We start from the raw sequence: 14,203 nt of genomic DNA, 5'->3' as shown, positions 1-14,203 counted from the left end.
TAGCTGTAGGCGGTGGGCGGAGGATGGTGGTTGCAGAAATGGTTATTACTGTAAAAAGAAAAAAAAAAACCGGCGTCCTTGTGAAGAGACTGATGTCCGTGCATCTAAGGCGTCTGAAGGGCGTTTTGAAACTTGGCATCATCTCGAGATGACACACAATACGTGAAGAAAGGTGTCGGAGACCAGTAACTCGCCGTCGAATGCAGACAACCGCCGCCGCTTCGGTTCGGCTAAACAAGCTCTAAACTAGCTTTGATCACGCATGCGCACGCACAGAGAGAGTTGGGCGGAGAAGTTTTGCGGGTGTTTTATCTCCCTTCCGGTTCGGCTAAACAAGCTCTAAACAAGAACGCTCGACAGGAGAGGCGGGTGTGGTACTGGTGCACCAGATCACCGTTGCGGAGAAAAGATATGCAAGTTACCGCCGATTCCGAAGTCGACGAGAAGCTCTTTGACCAGAGACGGCGCGCCCAGAACCCCCTCGTTCCCATCGGGAATCACCCCCCATCTTCAGCATGCACAGCTCTGTTTATACGTTTGACATTTCTGTCAAATCGTTTGCTATACAAGTCTTTATCGCGAACATGACATTGACTCTAGATCATATACACACGGGTATTGCTGATGAACAGTCACGGAATCAGCACAATAAGTGACATGACGGGCTGGCTCTAATCGGTTGGTGAACACGGTCCGTCCGACATGAACGTTGTTCACCGTTCGCAATCAATCTGTCGGGCGATTTATTACCCCCGACATCGTAGCCCCATCTGAACGTAACCCGGTATTGTTTACTGTAAAACCTGAAATTTGCAAATTGCACAACGCAGGCGCGTTCGTCACGGCCGGTGTGCTGGCAGCGGGGCTGATGACTTTCCAGCATGGGGACTCGCACCTGGGGCAGAAGCTGATGAGGGCTCGGGTCGTTGCCCAAGGGGTCACCGTCGCTCTCATGGTGCAAGGCGTCACCGTCGCTCTCATGGTCTGCACCGCCTACTACTGCGCCCAGAAATCTGCAAATCACTAACTCTTCGCCCCCAATCACCGTAAAAATTCAGAAATCAAATTACATATTGAGTCAACATTCATGAAATATTTGCGTCGTTACCTTTCACTTTTCCACCTTGTCCTTTGGGTTAAACTCTTTGTTAGATTGCTGTTTTCGTTTCGGGTTGGTGCCGTTTTGTCTCGTGTAAATAAAAGGGTGATCTGTCCGTGGACGACTTTTTCTCTTGGTTTTTCCTTCCCTTGTCTTTGTTTTGTCGATAGAGATCTTGAAGTTGGCATCGTATCCGCACGTCAATTTATCAGGGGTCGGTGAACTTTTTCGTTCGACGATGTCGCGAGGCACTTGCGAGTTCTCTCAAAATCATTATTTTTACACAGTTATGTTCACGAATGTCTCGAGACACTTGTTAAGCATACTTTAGTTAACACATTATTAATTAGATTTATAAAGTCATTCTTTTTTCCCCTTGGTGAAGCGGTTAGTGTCCTGCCAACGACTCCAAATTCGGTCCACATTTGCGATCCGCTAGACTATGCACACCAAGATTAACGAATTTGATTTACTTCTTTGTAGCATGGCCCCGAGCGGTTGGATCAACTATGAATCGATCCGAGAGGTCATTTTATTTTGAGGTTCCGTCGTTTTATCACTCGACCAACCCGAAGTAGTCGCGCCCGAATACGAATGTACATGTGCTGGAATCAGTGGGTCTGGGTCAGACCTTCTTGTGCAGGCGAAATGGCATATCACTGTCAAACCGTTTCTAGAGGCCGGCCTCTTGTTGAAGAAGCCAATTGGTTACTTCCTTGTCTTCCTTGTCAACTCTCACACCGAGCAGCGGCATCCACAAGGATACAAATCTTACATTGTGGAATCAGAAATAATTTAGGCCACTAAAAGATACTGGCAATTAACATGAGCATTGGAATCTTCTCCCAATTCCACAATGACATCCTCATTTTAAGATCTCTCAATGCAGAAGAACTCCCGAGTGTGCGACCCTGAACTGTCCGAAAAATGAAGCAAACTCTGGTCTGGGTGTTGATGGTACCTTTCTTTTGCCTCCTAGATCCGACGGGTTCGGTGATCGAAGCGGAGGTCAGGAGTTCGCTAATCAGCTTCCTAGGCAACCTCTCCAACGGCGATACCAAGCTCGCCACTGATCTCAGATGGGAGCAAGAGTCCGACCCCTGCATCGACAGCTGGAACGGTATAGTTTGTAATGTGGAAAAAGCTTCCGTGACGAGATTGCACCTTGAAAGGCTCAATCTTTCGGGGAGCCTCGATATGGGTTCTCTCTGCAATGTGCCTGTCATCGCGAATTCTCTCGCTCGCCTCATTCTCAATGGGAACTACCTTGGCGGTGGATTGCCCGCCGAGATCTCAGTTTGCAGGCAGCTCACTCACTTGCAAATCGGCGGGAACAAGTTCGAGGGGAAACTTCCCGACTCGCTAGCTTCGATGGATAATCTCAAAGCTCTTAATGTTTCGTACAATAATTTTTCTGGCACCCTGCCGAATTTGTCCAGGATTTCGGGGCTACAGACTTTCCTGGCTCAGGAAAATCAGCTGAGCGGGAAGATTCCCGTGTTCGACTTCTACAACTTCGATGACTTCAATGTCTCCTTCAACAACTTCAGCGGCCGAATCCCGGATGTCGACGGTTATTTCAATTCGAGTAGCTTTATGGGCAACCCTTTGCTGTGTGGAAATCCGCTCCAGAATAGCTGTCCACGAGATAAAGGGAAAGGCATCTCGAGCGAGCAGGAACTTATGTACTCGGGCTATGCAATACTAGGTTCGGTTCTTGTGGGCGTAGTTGTCTTCAAGCTCTGCAAGAAAAAGAGGAAGACGGACAAGGTTGACACAGAAAACGTGGTATTAGCGATCGACGGAAGCGGGAGCAAAGCTACTGTTCCATCAAGTGAACACAAAACTAGTGCTCCACTAGACAGATCAGAAGTTTCGGCTAACTCAGTTGAGAGTAGAATGGTCTCGTCTTCGCTCGTAGTTGTCACAAGCCCAACTGTGAACGGGCTGAGGTTCGAAGAACTACTTCAGGCTCCGGCTGAATTGCTCGGGAGAGGGAAGCACGGGAACCTCTATAAGGTCATATGCGAAAACGGGGCAATGTACGCTGTGAAGAGGATCAAGGATTGGGCAATCTCGAGTGAGGACTTCAAGAAGAGGATGCAGAAGATAGACCAAGTGAAGCATCCGAATGTGCTCTCGGTCGTCGCCTTCTACTCCTCCAAGCAAGAGAAGCTCCTGGTCTACGAATTTCAGCAAAATGGAAGCCTGTTCAGGCTCCTTCATGGTAACCTGTGATCTCTCTCTCTCTCTCTCTCTCTCTCTCTGTAATGCAGCTTGAACATGTCTACACTGATGTTTCAACCTCATTAACAATTAATTGCTGCTATATAAAACAGTGTCTGACTAATTAAAATGAGCAAAATTGAAGAAAGTCGTTTGCTTAGAGGCCTCCTTGTGATATGATGATGGTACAAAGTGACCAAAATCTTATCGAACCAGTTTAAGTTGATAACCACAAGGAGGCTCCTGCATGGTTCATCGTAAATACACAGATGCTCTCAGATCCACATGGTAATAGTGTGTCATATCCGAACAATTTAGCCGTGACGAAAGTTTGTCATAGAAAATTGAGCACAAAATGGGCTCTTAATCATTTGCAATGCCTCTTGAGAATTTGGAATAGTAATATAATGAACATCATTGGCTGAATCAGATCATACACCTGTTAATTTCAGGAACCCAAATGGGAAAAGCATTCGAGTGGGGCAGCAGACTCAACTTTGCAGCCAGCATCGCCAAGGGTCTCGCCACTATGCATCGAGAGCTTCGTGACGTCGACATTGCACATGGCAATCTGAAATCTTCCAACATCCTGCTTACTAAGGACATGGAGCCCTGCATCAGTGAGTATGGTCTAATGGTGCCGTACGATCACCAAGACCTGACTCCATCGATCACCCCCGCGTTCAAACCAGACGAGAAATCCAATTCGAGCGCGTCGAGGGCCTTCGGTTCGGACGTGTACAGTTTCGGCGTGATCCTCCTCGAGCTGCTGACCGGGAAGACGGTCCACAACAACAACGGATTCGACTTGCCCAAGTGGGTCGTCTCTGTCGTTCAGGAGGAGTGGACCGTGGAGGTGTTTGACAAGTCCCTGATCTCGGAAGGAGTGAGCGAGGAGCGGATGGTGAACTTGCTCCAGGTGGCCATCAAATGCGTCAACCGCTCGCTGGAGGCCAGGCCGAGCATGGCCCAGGTCTCTTCCATGATCGCCACGATAAAAGAGGAGGAAGACAGGTCTCTAGCATATGAACCCTGATGTGGCTTAAACCTTCCCTCTTGCCAAAGGTACAAGGTCATAGGGAGGACAAATGAATCCTGATAGAATTTGCAATTATGTGGTAATAGGAATCAGGCGAAGGAGATAGTAAAATTTCTAGCCAGTTTGAAGTATGACTCTGGCTTTTTGATCAATAATTAAGCAGTAAACACTGCTTTCATGTCCCTAGAATGCTGCATCATGCACTCCAGTGCTGATACTGATACACTTCTTCGAAGAATTCCATTTCATTTCTTTGTACTGACACGAGACATTATGTGAAATCGAACCTTATCATCATGGACATACCCAACATGCTAACGGGCCCGGCTCGTTGCACAGGCACATTGGATCAGTAGCTCTGCCAAGCTCGAGCAGTTTGTAGTTTGGTGTCGACCCGCTTTCGATACCGAACTGCTGGCCCAATCTTAATCTCCGCTCGGCTCGGCCACACCTGACTAAACGATGGGCTTAGGGAGGTTTTCCTGATCTTGTCCCGGTGCAAGCTCAGCCCGTCCATTGATGAGCTCTCTTCTACATCAGAAATTTTTGCCTATCTCAACTGAAGAATTCGATAACTAAACCATTAAGATACTTCTAATTTGAGTCGACTTCTTTCATTTTCGCGCTTCATTCGCCTCGATCTTACGGTTTTAATTGGCATCTTCAATCTGTTCCTAAACGGGGGAGATTGTAATATTTGTTTTCTTTCTCCGGTGAAAGTTCCAAGCTACCTTTGACAAAGACTCTTTGTCACTCCCTTCGGAGTGAGTACCGGCTATGATGCCGGTCACCTACTTTTGGCTGAGTGAGACCTTATTAGGACTGGCCACCGGACCGTGCCGGTCCCGGCACAGCACGGCCCGTTCGCGGGCCATGTCCCATTTTGGGCCTGGGCCGAGTCTAGCCCGGGGTCCAAAAATTCAATCACGCGGGTCACTAATCCGGTGGCCCAAACTTGCCCGACGGGCCACCACCGGCTCGTGGCTGTCCGAAACGGTGGAAGAGGACGGCCACCGGTTTTCCGATTTTTTGCCACCACGATTCGCGACTTACGAACCCCGCCAACATCCATGACATCATCGGAGCCCGCGACCAGTACTAAACAGCGGATCTTGAAAGACAATACATGTATACAGTTTGTCCGCGATAAAATTTAGAAATGACCATGGTAAGGCGACGATTGGTTTTTGCAAGAATTGATTCCAGAGAATCGCGCCTCACCTGAACATGAGGACAACGATGACCCTGTATCGTCCGAATGACAGCGAGGGACGCGATCCCAAGGTACCGAACTTATTAAACATTTTGTTTAGTGTAATTTTTGTGTAATCGTTATTAAGGCACCATTACGTGTAACTTTTCTTCTCAATTTACTTGATTATGTACTCGTACTTCCATTCGATAACTGTTTTCCATTAATTTTCCTCAATTCACTTTTTCATTGCTCTTAATATTTGAAGACAAACTAGTTTGAACTTTTCTAAATTTTGTCATTTGACTTTTCATTGCTCATACGACACTGGACGGCGAAACCCAACCCACGCGAAGATGAGCACTAAAATCAAACCCTCTTCATCTTCTTCCCAATAATCATTCCTTCCACTCGTCCGCAATCAAGCGGGAGCAAGAAATCAAACCTCTCATGAACGACCTCCCCCGTTGGCAAAACCCGTAAAGGAAAAAGGAAGGAAGACAGACGACGACGACGACGACACATAGTGCGCATTTTCGTCGGCCCAAAAATAAACGCCGCGCAATGAATTTAAAAAGACAAAAAAAAAAAAACGAGCCGGCTCAAGTAAGATCGCCGTCGTGCCGTCGTCATCGAACGTTGATTCGGGGCCAAGTCGAACCGGGAGCAAAATGATTAGGTAAGAGACAAAGCGCGGAGGCAACCAAGGAGTGATTTTTGAATCGGATCGTGGCTCACCTAAGGGGGGGGGCCTTTGTCACGCGTCCTTTTACTCGATTGCCCCCCTGTTTTTCCCCCCTTGGCGTACAGCTCGCAAATGATTGTCGCTTTTAGTCCCTCTTCCGACCTAATAATTCCCTTCTAAGCACAGATTAGAAACCCCAGCACTTGCAACTCTATCTTGTCTTCAATGGAGGAGCGGTTGCTTCTCACTTGGAAAATGACGCGAATGATCCCCGAAAATTTAAGTCAATGTGCAATGTGATTCCTGAACTTTTAATTTGTTCGATATGATCCCTGAACATTTGTTCGTTATCGTTTCTGAACTTTTGGTACGTGTTCAATTAGTCCCTGAACTATATGAAAATGTTCAATATAGTCCTTGAACGTGAATTGATAGAAGGACTATATTGAACATGTAAGAAAAGATCAGGGACCGCATGAATAAAGTAAAAGTTTAAGGACCACATTGAACATTAAACTAAAGATCAGGGATTACATCGAACAAATTAAGAGTTCGGGGGTCACATTAAATATTAAGTCAAAGTTTTGGAACAGTTTGTGTCGAGATTCCTTCTCACTTCAATCTTCTAGCCAAAAAATAAAAAAAATATCACTAAGGTGAATTAATTACCACAAAAAATCCCAAACTGGTAAACCTGTGACAAATTTACCCCAAACTAATTTTTTGACCACCAAAAACTCCAAACTGATATATTTGTGACAAGTTTACCCTCCGTTAAATCGAATTAATACAAAAAAAATCCAAAACTAGTACACACATGGAACAAACGAAGGGTAAAACTCCAAACTGGTACATTCGTCGACTGTCATGCATGTGTCATTTAACTAAGCAATTTGACAGTAAAATAATTTGTCAAAGGTGTACCAATTTGGGATTTTCGGTGATCAAAAAATCAGGTTGGGCTAAACTTGTCACAGATATACCAGTTTGGAGTTTTTCGTAGTAATAATCCTAATTTTTATTTAATCGTCTTTGGCATGGTATGTGGACAGGTATCCCTCAACTGCCTCTACGTGGGCCCCCACCGCTCTAATTAAATTCCCCCTAAAGCATGGTACCCGAAAATTAATAAATAAAATAACGTAACGGTCTACTTATCGGGGGGTTAATTAACGCCCCACTTTAGGCATTGGGTGCCCATACTTACTTTTTTTGTATTTCGCTTTTTGACTTCATTTCAGTTTTGTAGTAAACGGAAAAGGTAAAGATATCGAACTTGCTTTGTGCAGCGAGAAAAAAAGAATCCCCGATGTTTGGCTTCGTTGGCCGGAGTGACGGGAGATTTCTTACTTAAGAATTGGAAGTCACTCGCTCGAATCTCATTAACCGGGTGCAAATCGCTCTGAATCGGGATCACCTACGTAAGTCGAATGTATGGACCGGGGCTTGCAGAGTTCTCCACGAGTCTCCAAATGATTAGCCCGTTAGGTTCGTGCCATTGATAAAAGAGAAAGAAAACTCCATCCCTTCCATATATAGGGATGATGACACAGATGATCTTAAAATTTTGGCAAATATGTAATGTGATCCCAAACTTTTAATTTATTCAACGTGATCCTTGAACTTTTAATACACGTTCAACTTAGCCCATAAATCATATGGAAATGTTTAATATTGTCTTTCCATCAATTCAAGTTTAGGGATAATATTTATATTTTCATATAGATCGGGAACTAAATTGAACATTTACTAAAATTTCAAGGACCACGTTACAGTTCAAGGATCACAATAAACAAATTAAAAATTTAAGCACCGCATTACATATTGAATTTAATAATCGTTTGCGTCATTTTCCTTTCCATCTGTCACGAAACTTGCGACTTCGAAGTGGGACACTTTCCAAACAAAAAGTAAAAAATAGACATTGTAATTGCTAGACTTTCGACTAAATTAAGAAGACCCCCCGCCCCAAAAAAAAAAATCGAAGGAGGTCTCATCTCGTGGGGCTTATCTCCACGGTAACAGCGCCGGTTTTGTCTTTACCTTTATTTCCTCAGCTCCTCAATCAAAGCCTAAAAACAACTCCCGAAGGGGAGCTCACCCCTCCAAGCAATCATGCGACGCCACGTGTCCCCGCTTTCGTGCATCCCGAAGCGCGGAATCTCTCTCTCTCTCCCTCGCTCGCTCGTCACAGGCTCGACTCGAAGTGGCGCGCGACGACTTTTTTTTGAAAAGAAGGGCCCAGGCCCACCTCGTAACCCGCATTTGTCACTTTGTCACTCATGGTTGACCGCCTCCCACCCCCACGCGCCGTCTTCCCCGCGTGCCCCCCACTCGCCCCCCTCTTCCATGGTCTCCTCTCTCTCTCTCTCTCTCTCTCTCTCTCTCTCTCTCTCTCTCTCTCTAGGTGAGGAAAGTAAGGGTGCGCAACGATCCCTGTTCAATCCGGAACTGGTCTCGCCGCTCCGGTTCGAGGCCGATTCTCAGAAGAATTAGATAGACTCGTGAGTTTGAAATTTGGGAACCCAACATGTTCGGTTCGATTCAGTTCCTTATCGAACCTTAAACCCGCTAGGTTTCGAACTGACTTAAGCCGATTATAAAATTCAATCAATCCTAAATTAGCTTTGGACTAGAAATCAAATTTCTTTCTAGAAAAATTGCAACGAGTTAATGACTTCAAATAATGATCCTTTAAGCTTAATTGTTGCTCTTGTACAAGCAAGCGCTTCCACAATAACCGAATATGACTCCATCCACATGTTGGCAAGCCAGCCTAACCTCTAAAATTACTCCGACGTGAGATGTCATGATTCAAACGCGAAATTTTCAATATCTAAACTAGATGGAATTACTCGTCTAGATCAGAATTGAATAACCATCTGCCGAGATAGGTATAGGAAAATTTCGAGATGGGCGAGGCCCTATGTGAGAATGAATTTGTTCCACTGAAACTAGTGGGTTTCCCCACGAGCTATACAAGACGTGACATCTTAATACATTTATATTCATTAACTTCTCTTACCTTAGGAATAGAGAAAGGCTTTGATCTGGCGAAAGAGAGGGAAGGCCAGGCGTTTGTTTGGTCACTGACGCCACGCTCGGTGGTGGTGGTGAGAGCATATGCGGAAGGACCGACGTGCCTTTGGGTTCTTTTTGGCATTCCTTTAACCCTCTCCCCACTTTTCTTCGGTTGCTTTTGCTCTCTCCCCCCTCCTCTCGCCGTGTCACACCACCACTTCCCTTCCGCTCCACCACCATCAACGACAGCTCTAGAGAGAGAGAGAGAGAGAGAGACAGGCACAGCACCCTCTTTTCTTGCCCACTAGCGCACGCTTCTAGGGGGAGAGGAGAACTCTGAGGGATCTCTCTCTCTCTCTCTCTCTGTCCCAACCCGTTTTCTTCACTTTCCTCTTCACGGGCTGAGCCAACGCAGATTTGAATGAGCACAGCCACTTCCCCAACAAAAAGAAGAGGGAGGGTCCTCTTTGTCTTTTGGGTTTTCCCTCTAGCGCAGCCCGTGGGAAGAGCGTCTTTGGGTGGGCGCCTGATGTTGGGTGTCCCCATGGAATCGAAGTTTTGGTAAGTTGCTCTTCGTCTCACCGTCTTTTGGCATCTCTGTAATCAGTGCTTGAAAAATTAGTGACCAAAGAGGCTTCGCTGCGTGCTATGCAAGAACTGGGAGTTTGGCTTCGAAGGGCGTCTGTTTCTCCTCGAATCTTGGTGGGGAGAGCATATGGGGGATGCTGAAACATAGCGGTGTCTCGGGTTTGAGTAGCGTGGGTTTCGCTTTCATCTTGCGGAAGTAGATGAATCCAGTGTCTTCGGGTGTGAAACGAGATCCGTGATATGTTATGTCAGGAGTTAAAGGCTTTACGCTGTATCTTGAGAGTGCCCATGTGAACATGTACTTGAATCAGCACCAAGTCAAGCAAAAAGATGGGTTTTTTTCAACTCACCCACCTCCCTTTTCACCTTCGTCTCCCTATATCGGTGCTTTCCACAGAGATGCAAGCTCTTCATCGTCATCACCGTCGTCGTCGTCGTCAGTGCCACCATCACCACCAACATCTTCTGGTGCTAGGATTAGTCCTGCAGTTCTTTTCATAATCATAATTTTGGCTGTGTTGTTCTTCATTTCTGGCCTCCTCCACCTGCTTGTGAGATTTCTTATAAAGCACCCATCTTCGTCAGCGTCCTCTCAATCCAATAGATATCCGGAGATTTCGGGCTCCGATGCTCTGCAGAGACAGTTGCAGCAGCTCTTCCATCTCCATGACTCCGGTTTAGATCAGGCTTTTATAGATGCTCTTCCTGTTTTCCAGTTCAAGGAGATTGTGGGTCTGAAAGAGCCGTTTGATTGCGCCGTCTGCCTCTGTGAATTCACTGAGAAGGATAAGTTGAGGTTGCTGCCGACGTGTAGCCATGCTTTCCATCTCGGTTGCATTGATACCTGGCTCTTGTCGAACTCGACATGCCCTCTTTGTAGAGGGACCCTTTTCGCTCCGGGGTTTTCCATTGAAAACCCGATTTTCGACTACGATGATCCGAGAGAAGAAGATGGGTATCTTGGTAATGGAGAAAATGGATTGGCTACAAATCATAAAGCGGCAGATATCGAAGAAATTGTCGTGGAAAAGGGTGTTGTACCAGTGAGACTTGGTAAATTCAGAAGGATGAACAATGACGCAAGGGACGAAGGAGTCGGAGAGACAAGTAGCAGCAATTTAGATGCGCGGCGATGTTATTCAATGGGTTCGTATCAATACGTGCTCGGTGATTCTGAACTGCGGGTCTCTTTGCATCATGATTGTCACGGCAATGTTGCCAAAATCACAGAAGGGGGACAACCTAACGGCGATTTCTCTGTTAATGTGGATATGGAGGAGAAGAACATGAAAAGCGTGGCTAGAGGTGAGAGCTATTCTGTTTCCAAAATTTGGCTCTGGTCCAAAAAGAGCAAATTCTCTAGATCTTCAGATGACCAGATGGACATGCCTTCCTCTATTAAAATGGACTTTTAGTGGCTTAGAACTGAGATTGAACATGTGATGCATTGCTTTTTTGTGATGCTTGATGATTCATTTCTTTGAAAGTACCTTGTGATGCAATTCCATGGCATTTCACTTGCAATCCTTGCGAATGTTAATTGAGAAATTGAATGAGTTAGCTGTGCCACACATAATATTCTGGGTTTTCTGCGTTTAAGCCCAGTCTCTCCTCTCATTCTTCCGAGAAGGATTTAGTGGGGAGAGTCTCCAAATATTTTCTTGTTTAAGTGGTCAAAAGGCTTCTTATTATTCTAGTTGGAGTGTCAAATCTATAATGAACATTGAATCGCAAGAGAAGTTTCCTTTTCCATGACTTGCAAATATGTCTCTTTAAAAATGGAGTTTGGGAATCTGAAGTTGCGTAATGGAAAATCAAGGTGTTTGTACTCTGCCTTTTCATTCGGCACATGGAGTCACCTTCAGTTGTCTCAAGAATCGCAAAGTTATGCTTTGGAATGCGGAAGTGCTTCGATCAATCATGTGAGTACAAACCTCTCTTTCTTCTCACTGTTAGGCACGCCGAAACATTCTTTTCTGGGAGAATATAGAAAGCCAGCCAATGCACTCTCCCCTGTCCTATCTTATTTGTTCACGCATCCATTAAACTCCGACCACCGAATATTTCTTTCGTAGGAAAAGAGGCACTGTTCTACCCAATTGGGGTATATGTTTAATCTCGGTATCTATTGCCTATTTAGGGTTCCTGGTTCCTTCCTTCACTCTGCAATATCTATCCAAATCACAACAATGTATGAGCTGAGAAGGATTCGGATGCTGTGCAATGGTCGTGGTGGGTTCCATGGAAGCATTTTTTAGGGGAAGTATTTTTATGTTTATGCAATAATTGACAGGTATTACATTTAAGAACTTGCTGGTAGTTTGCAAAAGATGTGGGGTCTGTCATATGCTCAGCCCCATGTGAGCATGTTGAAATCAGCCCTTTGTTAACTAAAAACCACCCCCCTCCTCAAAGAACTGGTTTCTTGTTTCTCTGCACGGTGATGATGGGATGGGCTTAACTTCAAGCGCGTTTGAAAAGGAGTGCTTATCGTGTAGTTCAAGATTTGATTCAGCAGGTGAGATGGTTGGGACTTGGAAATTGTCATACGAGAAGAAATAACAAGAGGGGGTTGTCTTGTTCTTTAAGGATATTGCTTATGACATGAAGTAAGTTAAAATGAGATTTGTTTATTGGCGCCCGCTGCATGGCCTTGAGCATTTGTCTGAGCTGGTTGGTCGGTGCGATGCTCGTGTCCGTGTCTTGTTCTGTGTCCACCCACCCCCACCATCTGCGATGACTCCACCAGATTCAAATAAGAAATAGTGCACGTGGCTCCAAAGGAAATGGTATTGATGGACTTGATACACTTGGTTTCCCCTGTCTATAAAATTGTATCCGGTCGAACGTAACGGAGATGGGATAAGATGATTTGTTTACGTCGTTTGAAGAAAGAGCTAGCATGTCGTTTTCTAATCGATGAATCGGTATAAATCGCTTGATACTCACAGTTTCGGGGTCTTAATTGACATTCACGGCGCAACGATGAATTACGCAAAACCTAATTGTTCACATTATAAAGAGCAAGCAAATAGTTATGCTGACATCTACAAGGGAGGTCGTTAGCTTTGGTCGCCCCTCTTTACCTTTTTGCGTATAAAAAGAATAAAAGACAGAGACGATGTTAAAAAGGTCGATTAGGCCGGACGTTTTGACGGTCATTTCGAGTTGCTCTCCGGGGATGTAGGGATATGTTTCACCGTTTACCTGGAGCAGTAAGTTTAATTGAGTGGAACTTCCGATCGATTCAATTGTTATCTTTTTCGAAAGAAAAATCCGCTAATGTAAAGAGCAAAAAAAATTTACACTAAACGATGTTATTGACCGTTGATATAAGATCTTTAACCATCGAATCTCTCGAACAAATGGGTATTCTCACATGATCTCTATTTCTCTATGATATTAAATTTGTAGATCTTCAAGGAATGAGGGGGGCATGTCCTTACTGTCTCTGCTTGAACGGTCGCAGTTGGGATTGTACAGTTTGGCAGTTTTTACCGGGATCCACCGAAGACAGCCCCTGGTGACCGTACGGACCATTCTCTTGAAAGACTATTCTCTTCATGTGCCTGGAACGTGGTTCCGGTTCCGGTTCCTCGTCATCTAGCATGGTTTCCGAGCAACATCGTCGAATGAAGGGCGCTTTATGTGTTAATCATTCGATGCCTCGAAAGTTTCGGGACACTCGGGATCGAAGAAATTAAAGTGGATGAGTTGCAAAGTTTAAGTTCCTTGTCTTCTCAAACGTGGTTTTCGAGCGACGTGGTCAAATGAAGAGTGCTTTACGTGTTATCATTCGATTCGATGCGCTGAAAGTTTTGGGACATTCGAGATCGAAAAAATTAAAGTGGGTGAGTTGCAAAGTTTAAATTACAAATAATAATCAAAAAGTGAAAGTCAATCCATACCGATTTAAAGTCGATCGAGCAAGCTGCGTGATCGGCTTGACAATTTAATACTATAGTTCTTCATGCATTTGCTAATGTTTTGAGACTATATGGTCGCACGACATTTCGCCATACATTTACAGTCCAGGCATGATCAGAAGATCCAAGAAGGGCCCAAATGTGATCATATTGGATGAGCTACACTTATGAAGGAAGTTCTAAGAATGTACCGAGCATCCAATATCCTAATAAAGGATTTACAGAGTTGGCGAAACATCTCCTCTTTCGGGGTTCGAGGAGTTCGAGGTATTCGGTTGGATTCTCGGGTTGGCGTGTCCCCGGCCTCTCGCTATTTGGCAGTGAGGAAATGATTCTTCGATAATCTTATAGTCTTGACGAGGATGGCTGTTCTACTGGATCGAGAACGCGAAATTTGATCCAGGACGAGTTGAGCTGCATTTAGTAC

The 14,203-nt window shown here is 45.1% G+C and overlaps 3 protein-coding genes across 3 annotated transcripts; all 3 read left to right on the top strand.

Moving 5' to 3' along the window:
- Positions 1-95: 95 nt before the first annotated feature.
- Positions 96-1,027, top strand: LOC130140602 (RING-H2 finger protein ATL48-like). The gene is made up of 2 exons (XM_056320317.1): positions 96-489; positions 827-1,027. Exons 1-2 carry the CDS (start codon positions 412-414, stop codon positions 1,025-1,027), a joined length of 279 nt encoding a protein of 92 aa, XP_056176292.1. The 5' UTR covers positions 96-411.
- Positions 1,028-1,803: 776 nt separating this feature from the next.
- Positions 1,804-4,542, top strand: LOC115670288 (probable inactive receptor kinase At2g26730). Its single transcript, XM_030591524.2, has 2 exons — positions 1,804-3,326; positions 3,778-4,542. The coding sequence occupies exons 1-2, from the start codon at positions 2,027-2,029 to the stop codon at positions 4,359-4,361; spliced, it is 1,884 nt and encodes a 627-aa protein (XP_030447384.2). The 5' UTR covers positions 1,804-2,026; the 3' UTR covers positions 4,362-4,542.
- A 4,770-nt stretch (positions 4,543-9,312) lies between these two features.
- Positions 9,313-11,374, top strand: LOC115670291 (RING-H2 finger protein ATL46-like). The gene is made up of 2 exons (XM_056320309.1): positions 9,313-9,823; positions 9,918-11,374. The coding sequence occupies exon 2, from the start codon at positions 10,096-10,098 to the stop codon at positions 11,263-11,265; it is 1,170 nt and encodes a 389-aa protein (XP_056176284.1). The 5' UTR covers positions 9,313-9,823; positions 9,918-10,095; the 3' UTR covers positions 11,266-11,374.
- Positions 11,375-14,203: the final 2,829 nt, after the last annotated feature.

Source organism: Syzygium oleosum, unplaced genomic scaffold (assembly GCF_021117445.2).
Source record: "Syzygium oleosum isolate NSW1041296 unplaced genomic scaffold, Sole_v2.1 Sole_v2.20, whole genome shotgun sequence".
In the NCBI taxonomy this organism is placed as follows: Eukaryota; Viridiplantae; Streptophyta; class Magnoliopsida; order Myrtales; family Myrtaceae; genus Syzygium; species Syzygium oleosum.
The sequence above is the reverse complement of the archived record's forward strand: the minus strand, read 5'-3'. Positions and strand labels throughout refer to the sequence as shown.

Coding starts and splice junctions, on each gene's coding strand:
- LOC130140602 (XM_056320317.1), top strand. CDS start 412: ATGCAAGTTACCGCCGATTCCGAAGTCGACGAGAAGCTCTTTGACCAG. Junction 490..826: donor CCCAGAACCCCCTCGTTCCC/ATCGGGAATCAC, acceptor AAATTGCACAAC/GCAGGCGCGTTCGTCACGGC.
- LOC115670288 (XM_030591524.2), top strand. CDS start 2,027: ATGAAGCAAACTCTGGTCTGGGTGTTGATGGTACCTTTCTTTTGCCTC. Junction 3,327..3,777: donor CCTGTTCAGGCTCCTTCATG/GTAACCTGTGAT, acceptor TGTTAATTTCAG/GAACCCAAATGGGAAAAGCA.
- LOC115670291 (XM_056320309.1), top strand. CDS start 10,096: ATGTCAGGAGTTAAAGGCTTTACGCTGTATCTTGAGAGTGCCCATGTG.